This window comes from Archocentrus centrarchus, chromosome 5 (assembly GCF_007364275.1).
Source record: "Archocentrus centrarchus isolate MPI-CPG fArcCen1 chromosome 5, fArcCen1, whole genome shotgun sequence".
In the NCBI taxonomy this organism is placed as follows: domain Eukaryota; kingdom Metazoa; phylum Chordata; class Actinopteri; order Cichliformes; family Cichlidae; genus Archocentrus; species Archocentrus centrarchus.
Genome location: NC_044350.1, coordinates 28,312,004 through 28,328,233, shown reverse-complemented (window position 1 = coordinate 28,328,233; position 16,230 = coordinate 28,312,004). Strand labels below are relative to the sequence as shown.

General features: G+C 39.0%; 2 protein-coding genes across 2 annotated transcripts in view; both read right to left on the bottom strand.

The window, feature by feature from the left end:
- Positions 1-204: 204 nt before the first annotated feature.
- On the bottom strand, positions 205-10,609 carry mybphb (myosin binding protein Hb). Its single transcript, XM_030729511.1, has 12 exons — positions 10,371-10,609; positions 9,082-9,144; positions 8,787-8,921; positions 8,010-8,177; positions 3,870-3,958; positions 3,588-3,783; positions 3,370-3,509; positions 2,996-3,155; positions 2,520-2,656; positions 1,409-1,595; positions 1,219-1,272; positions 205-583 (listed from the first exon to the last, which is right to left on the bottom strand). The coding sequence occupies exons 1-11, from the start codon at positions 10,555-10,557 to the stop codon at positions 1,241-1,243; spliced, it is 1,494 nt and encodes a 497-aa protein (XP_030585371.1). The 5' UTR covers positions 10,558-10,609; the 3' UTR covers positions 205-583; positions 1,219-1,240.
- Positions 10,610-10,904: 295 nt separating this feature from the next.
- Positions 10,905-16,230, bottom strand: part of nav1b (neuron navigator 1b) — a 67,748-nt gene continuing 62,422 nt past the window's right edge. Inside the window, exons 29-34 of the mRNA XM_030729134.1 lie at positions 16,030-16,184; positions 15,865-15,936; positions 15,438-15,634; positions 15,217-15,335; positions 14,395-14,592; positions 10,905-14,297 (exon numbers count right to left, since the gene is read on the bottom strand). Of these exons, the coding sequence (XP_030584994.1) occupies positions 14,214-14,297; positions 14,395-14,592; positions 15,217-15,335; positions 15,438-15,634; positions 15,865-15,936; positions 16,030-16,184 (825 nt within the window). The 3' untranslated portion in view covers positions 10,905-14,213. The remainder of the gene's footprint in view (positions 14,298-14,394; positions 14,593-15,216; positions 15,336-15,437; positions 15,635-15,864; positions 15,937-16,029; positions 16,185-16,230) is intronic.

Below are 16,230 nucleotides of genomic sequence, written 5' to 3'. Positions count from 1 at the left end.
ATTCTAAAAGCTTCAACAAACATAGCTTGTTTTAACATGTTTTATCAACATGAACCAAACACAAGTGTACTCCATGTATGATCCCTGCTTTATTTTTTTTTCTCCGTAGAGCTTTCCACAGGTTATTGTAGAACAATGTTGTGTTTTTATTTAAACTGCTGTACACAATATTCGCCATTACATGGCAGTGATTACAATTTACAGAAAACAATGTATTGAAAAAATAAAACCAGAAATTAAATTGTTTATTTGTATAAACACATTGATGTTACATATAGTTCTTCTATTAGGAACAGTAGAGTCACGCTGGAAAATCCTTGGTGTTACACTGACAAGATGATAAAGTAGGGAAGTTCAGTGTCTGACGAATTAATAATTTAGTTACCATAGACTGTATTGTTGGGAAAAAAGCTGATTGTGGGCATGGATTATGGACTTGAAATGCAGTTTTAGGGATAAAGTGACGATAACAATCATTCATCATGATATTTGTTAGTGCTTGGTGAAAGATCGCACTCTACAACTCTTTGGTAGTGTGGTTACCAGCCATATATACATGTTCTTCCAAGAATCCAGCACCCTCCTGCAGAGAAATAAAGAAATAATTAAACTATAAAAGTATTTTTATATCATAATGTGGATAACCATTTTAGAAACACTGTGTCAGGCACCTGATTTAGGATTGGATCAGTTGAACAAATAGCAACAACAGATGTTAAGAAGAAGAAATAAATTAAATGACAGAGACAGCAGTAATTCAAAACAGAAGTACACATAAATATTTTATTTATTTATTTTTATGTATTGTACTGTTAGCGTTAAGAGAGTGACCTACAAATAAAATGCTCTTTAAGGAAGCTACTGCCGCTACTGCTGCTGAGTTGACGAAATGTGATTAAGCCTCCAAACTGAGTCCGTGGGGAGTCATTACAGTTTTAATTTATGAGTGCTACTGACCATTTCAGTGGCAGAGGCCACGTTTTCCAAGTATAGTTATCGCCCGGTTTGGACAGTAAGTCATTTAGGAAGCTAGTGTCACCTTAAAACTCACATAGCTCAAACTCTCCTCTGGATTCTGTTTAATTGTCTCAGTCACAAATATTCAACTACAACAACACTACAATAAAAGCTAATTCCAAAATATTAACAATTTATTTAACAGTGTTTTGACTTAAAATCACATACTCATATTCAAAGAAATTCAGAAACATTCCTCACCTGTGCACATGAGAATGTCAGCTTATTTCTTGTCTGCATCTGCAATCACTGGCTCTGCATAACACAAAACCATATGATACAGTTTTAGAAGTTCAAGTACTGGCAAAGCAAGTTCTACAGCTGAAATATAGGTTTTTACACACATCAAAAAGACTCAAGATTTTAATACAGCTTTAAGATCCTGACTTACGTTTGACCTCCAACTTGCAGCTGACAGTTGCCTCTCCAAAATTGTTCTTGGCTCTGCAGGAGTACACACCTCCGTCAAAGGTGCTAGGCTTTCGGATCTCCAGGGAACAGATACCCTGGACACAGATCTGCCTGAACTTGGGGTCATCTCCGATAATCATCTGGTTTTTCATCCATTCAATCTTGGGCTGTAGAAAAACAGATTTGTACTGTATAATTTGAAGCAAAGTACAAATTACCTTGCAAAGAAATGAGCAGAGGTACATGTATTGTTTCTATATTTGTGGATTTGTGATTGAAGCAGGCACACAGCACACCCTGTTTGGGAGTTTTAATGGCAGCAGCATTAAAGTAATGATATACGTGTGGTGGCCTCTTTGCCTCATACTGTGCTTAAATAAGCAGGAAACTATTGCTATCTCTTTTTTTTTTTATCAACACCATTTATCCATCATTTATCTTGTTGGTAACCCATTGGATTACAGACATGAAAGAAGAGGTAAGGGGCTAAGACAGTGAGCTAACAGGGGCAGGGGAAGCGCTTCCAGATTTTTGGATCAAAGCCAACACACATCTATATGCAAGGGAGGGAAGATGTTTATACTGACAAGTAGTCTGTGGGCAGGTCTGGCCAGCTGGCACCTCTGGTGTTGTGATCAAATCTAATCTCTGCACGCACATTTATATTTAAAGATTTTAAAGACTAGGACTGCACCAGTGGTTCTACATATTCTAGTGATTATCAAAGCAAGCATTTCTCCATCTTCTTTATTATGTTAAAGTCAGGCAGTAGTAACAGGGACCTAATAATAAATGTCAATTACAGTGGTGAAGTATATATAGTGAACCCCAGTTTTTTTGTCTAGTGTTTACATGTGCCAATAAACTAAAGTGATGAACATATCATGCACTTATCTTCAGCTTTTATCTTCTCTCTTAAGCTGGTTATCTATGCCTTATGTGTTTTGCATTAGTGCATGGCAAACATTGTGCGTCAGTTTGCTCCATCAAAGTCATAAAACACAGAAAATGTACTGAAATGAAAAGCCTGTAACTGCTGTCCTGAGACCAACAAGAGCATGGTGGGCAAGTAAAAAGAGCTGTTACTATACTTTTGGGGATCCTCTGACGGAGCAGAGCAGCTTAGTGCTGTAGCCAATAGTAGTGGCCCGGTCAGCCAGAGCTGTGGTGAATTTTGGTGCTTCAGTGAAGTCGTGCTCCTTATATTCAGGAGGCTTGTAGTCAATGCCTGAAGAATGGAAGAAAAACATAAAAAGTTTGTAGTATGTGGTGTTGTAAGTTTTCAATCATGCACGGCACCCCTGGACTTTCCTACATACCACCTAACAGAGGTGATATGTCGAAGTGGACCTCTATCTTCTTTTCCCAAAATACTGTCAATGCTCTTATTCAAATTTATTTAGCTGAGGAAAGGCCTACTAGCAGATGACAATCAACCCCAAAAAATAAAATTTCAAATTTAAGGTAGGATCCATGACACATTAATTTCCCATTCACTTTAGCCAAATTAATAAATTAAACCATTTCTGGTATCTTCCTCAACACCTGTTCTCTAAAGAAAATGTACCTGTCTTCAAGATCTTGGCCTCGGTTTTTGTAACAGCAGCGCTCTCACTCATTCCACACTTGTTTTCAGCAAACACTCTGAACTTGTAGGTGTTGCCCATGATGAGGTCTGAGACCGTGGCATTCAGTCTATGGTAATGCTCCAACACAGTGAACCAGTCCTTTAAAAAAAAACACACACACACACACACATGCACACACACACACACACACACACACACACACGCAGTTAGGACATGATGGATTATTGGCTGATGTATTGCAGATTCAGGTCATGCAGTATGTAATTTATCAGTGGGATGCTAATATTAATCATCACAATGCATTATTTATCATGACCTGACAACTAGTGACCCTTTGGTACTGAGAACTTACTCCAGTTTTTTTGTCAGCCTTCTGCACTGTGTAACCTGTGATCTCTGTGTTTCCATTGTCTTTGGGTGTAGTCCACTCCAAAGCAACATTAAAACCCCAGGTATCCACAATCTTTACACTGGCAGGAGGCCCTGGCAGCTCTGCAAACAAACAGGTGTGGCTTGAGTATAAATAGGACAGTTTTAAATGGCATCTCACAGTATCAACAATTTGCTCACCAACAATTTGAAGGGTAATTTGAGCCTTGTCCTCAAAACCCTCCACCTTGACACACATCTCATACACTCCAGAGTCCTCTCTCTCGGCTGTACGGATGAACAGGATGCTGTCTCTTTCAGTGCTGCGAATGTTCACTCTTTTTGTGTCAAGGGGCTGCCCAGTCTTTGTCCAGGTGACCACAGGTTTGGGTTTGCCCTGAGGTAAGAAGAAATCAGACAGGAAATTGCAATGTGTTATTTATTACCCATGCAGAGTGACACACAGAAATGTTGTAAACTTACTGTGAAGGGGATGGTCAGATTGATCTTGTCTCCAACGTTAGCCACGTATCTCTGCCTGAGGAAACGAGGCAGACGGACCTTTGGACGATCTAGAGAGAAAACCAATGAGAAAAATAATTACTGGTTATTGTAGCCGGCATATTTGGGTAACATTTATATCCTGCACAGACATGTCTTGCAAACAGTATGTGAAAGAGCCAGTCTGTGAATAAGTGTTGTATAAACAGCCTGAATAGGATTTTACTGGTAGCAAGCGAGCTCTGCGTAGTGACTGAAAGAACGAGATCATGGATACAAGCAGCGGAAATGAGCTTCCTTCCGAAGGGTGGATGGCCTCTCCCTTAGAGACAGGGTGAAGAACACAGCCATCCAGGACAGGCTCAGAATACAGGCTCTACTCCTCTACTTTGAAAGGAGCCAGTTGAGGTGGTTTGGGTATCTGACTAGGATACCTCCTGGGTGAGGCGTTCTGGGCATGTCCTACCAGGAGGAGGCCCAGGGGTAGAGCCAGGACTCACTAGAGAGATTATATCGCTCGGCTGGCCTGGGAATGCCTTGGTGTTCCCCCAGATAAGCTGGAGGAGGTGGCTGGGGAGCTGGAGGTCTGGGTTTCTCTGCTTAGGCTGCTGCTGCCCCTGTCACCCAGCCCTGGATAAGTGAAAGAAAATGGATGGATGGATGGATGGCTGGTTGGATGGATGGATGGAGGGATGTAAAAAATAAGCTTTATCACTATGTGCTTCACAGCTTTCATTTTTTGCTTTTAAAGACATGAAAGATGAACATAGGTATAAGCACTCTTAGTTTGTGGTTTCTAACTTTAGAGTTAAGCATTTTAAAGTTTTGAAACCAGACATCATGACCAAAGGTTCGCTCGTACTAAAGAACCAAGGACAAGGCACAGTCATAGGATAGTGACTTATGAATCACAAGGTAGCAATTCCTTATATTGCACCGTGATTTATCATTTATTTTACTCTAAATAGGGCCCAGTATTTACATGATTAACATCTTATTGTCTATCCATCCATTCATTTTTTTCCACTTATCCAATTCAGCGTCAGAGTTGAACTGGAGCCCTTCCCAGCTGTCACAGGGTGAGAAGCAGGGTACACCCTGGACAGACTGCCAATCTATCACAGGGCTAACGCGGAGAGACAGACAACCATTCATGCTCACATTCACAACTATGGCCAATTTAGAATCACCAATTAACCTAACATGCATGCTTTGGGCTTTGGGAGGAAGCCAGAGTACCCAGACAGAACCCACACAGGCACAGGGAGAACATGCAAATTCCACACAGAAAGGCCCCAGCCGCTGGATTGAAACCTGGGACCTTCTTGTTGTGTGGCAACAGCTCTGACCACCACACCACTGTACTGCCCACATCATGTTGTAATGAAAAATTATGTTACAGACATTGTCACCCAAGGAACCAAATGATGCAGTGGCAGTGTAATGTTGTAGTTTCTTTTTGATTTATATGTTCCATCAAAGAAGAATGGGGATGGAAGTCTTTCTTTTTTATATTTATTCTTGAGCAGTTTATATAGTTGACTGTATGTGAATAACTGTGATTTGTGAAGTGTATTTGCTATTGTGTTTATGTGGTTTATGGGTTTATGTTGAGTATAGGGTATTTGGATGATTACCAACTGTTCCATTTTTGACCTGTGCAGCTGCTTTTGTCGAGGAAAGAAAACGGTGTATGGATTTTATTTATGATCATCTTTGTCCAACTGATGAAGCTGTTATTTGTTTACTGGGATATACAGCTGTGAACTGTTAATCATATATATATATATATATATACATATATGAATCTATTCAAGACCAAAAACATTTTCTATCTTTTATATACAGTCATTGGATATATTCGGTACATAACAAGTAAGGAGAATACATAAGCAAGATAGTTAGTATTTGTGTGTACAGGCATGTAAAAATATATATCTGTGTCTTTATAAATATGGCATGCACATGCAAGTGTATATTATATTAAAATACATTGAGAAGTCATTTTCAAGGGTTTTTGTTTTTGCAGATTAGAGAAATTTGTGTTTTTTCTGTCAAAAGCAATAAAAATCAATGCACCAGGAAGCTGTCCTGAAACAACTTCAATTGTTTATACCACAAAAATTCATCTACATTTGGTTTGTTTCCTACTTTGTGCTCTCTTCGGTGCAGTCATGGAAAACTGAAAGCTCAAAATTGGTAAACAAAAAAGAAATGAAAAACAGAAAAGTTTCAGCTGGTCAAACACTTGGAAGTCTTGCTGTAGCTTGTTTGCAAAAGTGATTTGCAGAGAAGCAACACCTGCTGAGTGCAGCAGAGTAACATTTGTCGGGTCTCTAAAAAAAGCAGGCATACTGTAGTTAATATATCACTTCTCATGACGCATGATTTGGAGATTCGGTTACCCCCCTCCACATCAGAATGCATTAAAATTGCAGATGAGATAAGCAGGATACAGGCACTCCTAAAAGCAAATGATTACTGAACATCATGTGGGATGTAAATTATGAACTGTAAAAAAATAAAATAAAAAGAGGGTGAGTTGAGGTATTAGAAAATATACACGGCATGTCAAGAATCTTATCACTTAATACAGTGAGGATTAACCCTAATGAAGATTCTCACTGTAAAGTCCATGGCATGTTTCTAGATAAACAGCAAATCTCCAGAGGTGTCATGAGATTTAGGTGTCATCTGAGATGCTAGAAGGCCACCCTCAGCCCCCTCTCTACTCTGAGTCAGGACACACTGGAATTTACCATCCGCCCCAACTGTGCTCTCCCCCTCCACCTCCCCCAAATGCTTGCAGTCAGCTCACTTGACACCATCGATGTTGCAGAAAGGAGTCTGACATTCCCCTCAGCATGAATCCTGGCAGGCATCACAAAGCAATGCCAAACTCTCCACAGAAAAGTCTGTGTTAATAGCACGGACATCCCAGTTATTTTCTAAAGCTTTGTGGTAGTTTTGTAGGAAACCACTCATAAGGTGATGCTATATGTGGGCCACCCGCTATGGTGAGCATGATGGTGAATGTGACTACTGAAAGACTGCCAGTTCAGCTGGGATCAAGTTGCCTTCCCTCCCTATCTGACTCTCCATTACACATAACGATGATTTGTGAGGGAGCCAAAGTCATGCGGCCCCTCCTTATAAAGCCCTCAGGGTCCAATCATCATTTCATAGCAATTCAGCTCAGTTATACATACTCTCTATGATTAACACCGTAAGGTGTGCAGCAACAGTAAAACCATCTACTTATCAAGTGTGTAATTATCACACTGTTGCCAGCTAGATCGGGATATTAACTCAAAGTGGAAACGAGAGAGAAGACCACAGTTTTAAAACGCAGCACTGCAGGCATGCGCCAACAGGACATGGACAGCTGAGAAGAAAACTTTGCTGAGCTTCTTATGTTTGATCCCTGCACTTTACGACTCCTCTTTCCCACGATGAGTGGCTCTCTAAAATTTAGGATTTATCTGTGTCAGATGGTACATCCTATATTCATTTGAATACACTTTCCAAAATTGGTTAATTGAATCATTTAGCTCCTGGGAGAAAGTTTCATTTCATATGTATGATGTAGAAACTTCATATTGCATTTTATTTCTCTTTTCTGGTGGATTTCTTAAACACCGCTAATATAATAATGGCTTAAAGATTTTTACAACCTAAAAAGGTTGATTATTCATGTCTCAATACACCTAGTTGTTAGTATTAAATATACAAATAGTATATTAAATAATACACAGTTTTGGTGTACCATGTACAATGACAATACTGATTCAGGATTTAGTACCCTTTCTTTTATCTTGTATATATTCAATAGTGCAATGATTCCTCAGCTCGCCGAGTACCTGAATTTCTGGGTGATATTTAATATTTTAAATTGTATTTCTTTTTGTTTATTATCATTTGTAATAGAAGATTCAAGTGCTGTTTTAAGGTTATGTATTCTCCACTACATTCGTTCAAATTATTGATCCCCAGGGATCAATAATTTGACATTTTTTGGCATTTTGGGGAATTTTCCTGGACAGAAAATACACAATAATAAGTGTTATATAATGTTCCCTAATGAAATACCACTATGTTCCTCTCTTTGCAAACACATCTTACCAGCAACCTCCTTCACCAGCACAGGCTCAGGGAGGGTGACCGGGGGGCTGCGGCCGCCTTCGTTCACAGCCACCACGCGGATCTTCAGACGGTCACCGGTGGTTTGGTTCTTGATAACAAAGCGTGAGGACTTCTGCAGTTCTGTGTTGACTGCTTTCCAGTCCTCAGCTGGATGAGAAAAATTACACACAATGATGAATGTTAGGCAGACTTTACACAGCTGTTGTTTATCAACTCTGCTGAGTATGCAAACTGTAGGGAGAGTAAGTTTGGACAAATCTTATTTGTACAAATTATGAGACACTAAGAAATATATTAGGACAGTGAGCACAACTTGTTCTGCAGAACTGTAACGGAGTCTGCTAAAACAAGCCTGCACTGTACTGCTACTGACATTAGCTTAGTGCTGTAAGTCTAAATGCAGAACCTCCAGCAAGACCACAGCAGCTCCTGAAATGCCTCTTTCCTTGTAGGGAGAAGTTAGGTAGCTCATGATATAACTCTGCGGCTGACACTTCAGGGACAGCTGCTGCTGATGTGGCTGATCCACATTAAAACAGAAATGTAACAATTTCCTGACTATATTTAAAAAAAAATATTAAAACCTATGGTGCAAATAGGGATGGTTTCTCCTGTAAGACCCTAAAATCTGCAGCTGAAAAAGTAATTCAACGGTCAGTTGACATTTCTGCCATGGTGTATTAATAACACTATCTGACCCTGTCCATGGACATGCTGGTATATGCTGCCTGTGGTTTAAAGTAGAGTGGGACTTACTTCCATCCTTGCAGACTTCAATGGTGTACCCATCCAAACCAGTAGGCCCAATGTTCTCTGGTTGACTCCAAATGATAGTGACTGAAGTGTCGTTCTTATCCTCAACAAAGAGATCCACAGGAGCACTTGTGGGTTCTGCAAATGACACAAAAATACAATTATTCCACCTCAAAGACAACCTTATAGTATGTGGGAATACAGTTTCCTATTTTAATATTGTAATAATAATAATAAAAATAAAAAAGCATGTGATGAAATAAGTTTCATATGTCTTTCTTTTTCAAGAAAAGGTTACCTTTGGGTGGTGGAGGCGTGGGTGGTTTAGGCTCTTCTGGTGCAGGTGCCTCAGCAGCTTCAGCTGATGTTAAACAGGGATTTGCATTAATGTTGGCAGCTTATAATGAGCGGAGCAACAGCATCAAATATAATCCAGTAATGCATCTCACAGCTCTCTGTCTCCTTTGCTGGGAAGTCAAAGGATTAACAATGCTATTCCATAGAAGATTTTCATCTAATTAGTCTCAAATGAGAAAATCATCTGTTATTGAAGAGCAAGGAGTGCACAGGAAACATGTTCTATTTTTGTAGGTTGGCTTAACACCAGAAGGTGCTTTAGAGACTGTTGTTGGCACAGCCTCCTCTGTTGCTGCACTCACAGCAGCTATTATGTGCCATATATTAATAATTAATACTTTAAGAAGATGGGGCATTTATTGAGACTAAACACTGTAGAAAGTTTTATCAAGAAGTCGGTTAGTGTTGCTAGATTTGCCAAAGCATGTTTTGCGTTTAATAATTCTCATATTGGACAAGTCCTTTAAATTACCATCAGCAGGCGCCTCAGTGGAGGCAGCTGGCAATACCTCTATAGCAGGAATGGCAGCTCCTTTTTATGATATAAGTACAAAACAGTACATAGTACTTTTAACATGCTACAAAAGTTTAAACGAGTCACATAAAAAGTAAGATATCTGCGTGCCATTTCATCAGAGGCTGAGAAAAAAGTAGACAATTATCAGGAGCAGCCGGAGTTTATGTTAGAAGGTGAAATGAGTTTTTTCTCAAGATGGTCTTCAAGGTTATACAGTAAATTATATATATCTTATTTTAGTCAATAAACACGCACTGTTAACATACTTCACACTGTCCTGTGAGCACAGCAAACCTGTGAAAGGTTTTCCTGACGCAATGTTTTTGTTTTTTTTTTAGAATTACCTGCTTATCCGCTTGTATCTGCACTACGGGAATGCATGAAAGAGCATATTAACGGGGACGTCACATGTTAGCATCACTGTGTTTCTGCAGAACGGCACCATATGACCTGCTTTAAGGTTTAGAAATAATAAAGTTAAACGCAAGCAGCTGATGCAGGTGGTCGTCTCTGTCATTTCGATCAGTAACCACAGACCAATCACACCGGGCGCGCTCAAGTGCACGTGCGTAAAAAGTTGCCAACTTTTGAATAAAGGGTTACCAACTTCTCAAACTTCCAGCTACCGAGAGAAATAATTAAAGGTATACCGTACATATAATCACGGGTGGCGTTTAATAATGTTTCAAACGCTGACGCGCACGGGTAATTACCAGGTGGCGGGGCCTCTCCCTCGGCAACAGGGGCCTCTCCCTCAGCTGGGGCGGGTTCCGCAGGGGGGGCCTCGGCGGGAGCGGGCTCCGGGACGGGTTCAGGAGCCGGCTCTGGAGCCGTCGCCTCCGCTTTCTTGGCTGGTTCTTTCTTAGCCGCCTTCTTGATTGGGGCAGGCTTGGACGGCATGTTGCAGATGGCAGCTAATTCCCAACTCGTTTAAGTCCTTCGAACTGTATCCAATGCCATCATTTCTGCGGGGGTGGCAGGCTTATATATGGCTCGGTAGTTTGAGACGCCGCCCCCTTATGTATTACATGTAATGGATACTGACACCATGTATGACTCAGACCACCATGTCCATTTGTCCCACTCACTGACACACACCGTACATAATCCACTGCTTCACAAATTAATTTTCTTTTCTTTATGAATTTAATATAATCTCTATTACTTATTACAACCTTTTACTAAGGGTTAATGTAGTTCCTATTAACAGGTCAGTCATGTCAATTGGCACACAAGAGGCAACATAATAAATATAACATGTATTTTATTAATTCCAACAAACAGTGATAAGTGGATGGAAGCCTTCAGAAGCATGCCTTATCCATGTATTGGACCCAACTCTGAAGAAATATACCTTTCTCTCACAGATTTTGTTTTTCCTTCTCAGTGATTGTTGCCGCATCCAGAATGCTGACCTATTTACAGTCTTTACAATGATGTTCTGTACAAAATAGAGAAATGAACTTTTACAAAGGATTCTTTAGAAAAGGGGGGGGAAAAAAAGAAATATCAAATATCTGAGTAGTAAAAAGGAAAACATTATCTATGATCAATGATTTCCCTAAACAATGCATTAATGTTAACATTTTTCCATCACACAGCAAGTTTACATGCATTTACAACACTTAGAAACCCTTGACATTTGCACATCAGTGACACTGCATACAGCGTAACATGTTTTTAAAACTTAGTCCACGATAAGCTTAGCAAAAAATATGACTATTCAACAACCTGTATTGGCCTAAGATGTTCATTTATCTCTTTATCTGGTTTAATACAGACTAACTGCTATTTCAGCCTCATGATTTGATTTTTAAGCTTCTTTTTTGGGTTTTTTATTGTCATTTGACCGTTTACAAGTCCAGCTGTGTTACTTCACTTGCCACTAATAAGGACAAACGGCATCAGCTGAACTTCTTTAACTACATTTATGAACCCTGTCTTCAATATATATCACCAAGCAAGTCTTCCTCTCTTTAAGGCTCTGTATCTCCAGCTGACACTTTTATCTTGTGGTGCAGTTTGGTCCAAGTTAAGAACTCAAAGACAGACCATAGGAAAATGCACCGTTTGCTTGTGAAGTTCATACATTTGCTGACTGCCAACACCAGTAGAAGTTGCTGCATAGTCCCAATACACTAGTAAGCAAACACAAATCACAGCTACCACAGAGCAACAGGCACAACAACCAGTGAATGGAATGAGAAGCTGGAGTTGATGGCTTTAGTTAACCTGCAAAACAGATCAGAGAGGGGCTGGTAATACAGTCTGATACCTGAAATATTTACAGTAATCAGTCAGCGTGATGTCAGGGTGAGAGTCCCTGGACATTTGACATCTTTTTTTTTTTTTCCTGCTCTTTGATGTCTTTTCTTCATTCAGCTTTTTTTAGTTTGCAAGTGACAAGAGCTGCAGATGAGCTTGAATATTTGAAACCAGCCTTATGCAAACAGTGCAATAAAGCAAATAAGCAACAAGCAGCTCAGACATAATTTGGAACTTTCTCATCGAGCTGTCATTAAAATGGTTCAACATTCATTTACAAGTTTTACTTCGTGTGAAGTTTAGTGTGAGCACCGAAAAGTTGGGGAAGATGAATTACTTCAACACCACTTTGCACAACCATATATTTTATCTGTCATTTACTTCATAAGAGCTTTTTTTTTTTTTTTTACACATATCTACACCAAGTACTTCATAAAGTGTTTTAAATCTTTTGATTTTTACTCTCTCTGTAGAATAAGGACTCTGCACTACTTGATTCTGTGTCATATACCCAAAATGTTCTCAAATGTGAATACTGCACAACATCAACTTGGGTATGCACCCTATAATATCTCACATGACTTCAGCCTCTATATAATGTCTTCAATAACATCTCCTATGAAATATCACAAATTTTCTTCCAAATCTATTTCATATTTCTTTTGAGTTTGACAGAAATGACAGAAAACTCTTTGCTAACCTACCCAGAACATCTACGCAGTTTTTAATCCAACACTAAAACATTTTTAAAGAGCACCAGTACTTTAACTAAATGAGTACCGTACCTAAATGAGGATGTTAAGCATGAATTGCGAGAAAGTGTTTATTTTGTTTGTGAAATGCATAAAAAAAATGAAATGGAAATAGGCAGCCCTAAAGCCACCCTGATCAGCCGTTGTTAAAACTGTTTAGTGGTGGAACTTTGATAAGGCTTCCTTTAAAAGCACCTCCTACATGACTGTTACACGGCTGTTGTGTAAGTGTTTTCTATACATTCATAGCTGAACTTAAAACCCTAACTTGACAGTCAATATGCATTATTAAAAGTACAGTATTTGGTTCAGTATTTTAGATCTGTGCACCAACTAATGTAGATAAAGTAACTGAAATGCAGCCTGACTGTATGTACAAAATATATACAGTAACTAGTCTGAATGTCTGGGGAAAGAGTTGAAATAGATGTGCCTCTGCCTACATAAATGTTTTAGAGAACTGGATTCAAATAGCATTTACTCATTATGTTTTCAGAGGTTGTATGTTAAGTTATATTATCCCTGTGTAGTAAGCATCCAAATACCTGATACATATGGCCAACATTGGAAAGCACTACTTTTTTCATCTTAAGTAGCGTCTAAAACAAAATTAAGTGGTGTGTGCAGCGACAAAGCGATGAACTCACATCACTGATGAATACGTTTTTGTTTATGCAAAAGAGTATGACAGCAAGTTAAAGTCAAAAACCATGAAAATGATAAAGATGTGAAAATATATTTTGAAAATTCATCTTAGAGAGTTCAGAATCTTTTTTTGCTCTGAAACATGACCACAATGAATTCAAATACATAATATAGAGAGCTGAAGAAACGACTGACTGTCTTAGAATGATATTGATAAAAGCACCAGTATATTCTGCTTAAGTTGAGGAGATGTTGATGTCTTTGTTCTTAAGGCATATATAAGTTTCACCTGCTCGGGCTGTAGAGTTCAGGATTGCATATGTATAGGATTTGGCCTTCAAAGACTTATACAGTAGATATGTACCAAAGAACTTTGCAAGAAACAGTGGCATCTGTGATGCTGTCATACTCTTTTCCAAAATGAGTCACCTTTAATTGAGAACAGCTCTATTTGACAAGCACTTCATATCCCAAGTTGCCCTTGGGCAGAAAACGGGGTGGAACATGTGTTTTGTTGCAGAAATCCCCTGAAGTTGAAGTATTGAGATGATGGACTTCATAATGCTCCACTAGCACCAATCTAAGAGTACTGAGGGCTAACAAAATGGTAAAGATATCTGATTTATGTGAAGTGATTGTTAAATATATAGTTAAGTAAAAGAATATAGCTTTTCATTCAATACTTGTGAACAGTTTTTTGAAAACACTGTATGGGTTAAAATGATTTGGAATTAACAGGTCATAATTTCAACTTTCTCCTGCAGGAATGATGGTTTTTAAATAGCCCCACAATCATTTCTGAGGGTCCATTTGTTCCTGAATGTGCACTGCATCAGTACAGTGAGCAAAAACTAAAATACCGGAGTGCTTAAGGGTTAAGCGTGAGCTTTGCATTCAAAGTTTAGGCAGGCTAGGGTCTTCTTTGTCTGGGGATTCGATGTAATTGGCAGCCTCTTGAAGTTTCAAAAGCATTGCCATCTAGAAAAGAAAAGAAAGATTTGGTAAATCAGAACTTCTACAATATTCAGGACAGTTCAAAAGATAATAGAAAGTATCAGAACGCAGTTTCTGTTACCAGAGGATCATTTTCCATGGAGCTGGGTGGAGTCTCCTTGTGAGGCCTCTCCTCGCTTGGCTGACAGGGGCTGCTGGAGCCAATGCTGGGCGGAGGAAGGTGGAACAACTTTGCCTGGTCCTGCTGGGCAGATGGCCAAGGCAGGGTGCCTCTCACCCACTCCACTGGGTCCTCCCATACTGCCTTTTGGCCATGGACCTGAGGAGTCACAACATAGCAGCAATGTAAAAAATTATAGCACAGGAAAGCCAGTGGTGTTTCCAGAGAATAATCAAACCCCAAATTAATCTTCAGTAGATACAGGAATTACTTGGTTTTGTCCTCGTTAAGACTGTCCTGTAAACACCAATTAAAAAAATGATCGCTTTAAAAGCTGACTTGCACTTCAGTCAAAATACCACTATTAATTTTAGCTGCATCGTTGTGCAAAGAACAACAGTCATAACAACAACATGGAAGGTTATAAAATAAAAATATATAACGATGAAAATGTAATAACAGAAAAAGTGATGGCAATCGAGGCAGAACAATTGATTTATGCTAGTCTGCCTTCTACTCTGAAACCTGTCACGAGTGTAACTGACTTCCCAGCTGACAATTATTAGCAGGACGAGAGGTGCTCCACATAGTGTTTGGACTTCATCACCTATGTATGTATGTATGTATGTATGTATGTATGTATGTATGTATGTATGTACATATATATATATATATATATATATATATATATATATATATATATATATATATATATATATATATATATATATATATATATATAGCTGCACACTTTTCAGAGTCGTTTTGGCTGGAGGATCTCACCTTGATGCCATCCTTTGCCCCTTCTTGCAAGTATGGTATAATAGAGTGGTTCCAAAGATCAATAAACCATGATCGAAACTCATCCACTGTGACTGGACAGGATAAGAAAAAGCAAGGGCCTAAAGAGGAAACGGCAGAAACAAGAGTGCTATAAAACATCAGATCATTCATGCAAATAAAATTGTTGCTTCAGCCCTAAAGTTATACTCTGTGCTTTATACCTATGAGGAAGTCTGATGTACTGTGCTTCTCTAGGAAGGTGTGCAAGTGATACCACAGTTTGGGAACCCAGTCTAACACCCTGATTAGATCCTCATTGGTCAAGTTCCTCTCATCTTCAGATTCCATCAACTTCCTGTGCAAATATCGCACAAGGAAGCCATTGGCTGGCTCCACATTATTGGAGAAGGTCACCATCCTGAGAAAATGAAAAGAATTAGCAAAAAAAAATTACAACACAAGACTGTCTAGTTTGTTAGTTTGTAATATTTATTTGGTCTTGTGACTCTTGAACAGCTATCAGTGTTCTCTTACTTATAGTATTGGGACATTATTGATACAAAGAATGGAAAATTGTTCAACCTGTATTAATTGGTTCAACAAAATACTGTTACATATCACCAATCAAATCCTTTATTCATAACCAACCTGAAGCTGAGATGCAGGCCATGGTTTGCTGTCATCTTCACTGGCTGATTGCTTGTTCCAATAATGTAAGGGCTAAACAATATTACAAAGTTAAGGCCACATTCTGGACTTACACATTCACATAAATATGTTTCAGTAAGTCACATGTAAGTAGGGGAAGTTTACCATTTGTGATATTTGCAGGTGAGAGCGCCATTCACAAGTTCACTAATTGAAGCAGGATCATGAATATCATCCAGAATAACCACTAGTGGTATTTCCGTTGCACTGCTTTCCCGGTCTATTTGATTGGCCAAATTAGAAAGATAAAGCTGCAGGTCCTACAAATAAAGAGAGCAAGATTACAGTAGAAAGATAAGGGTAAAA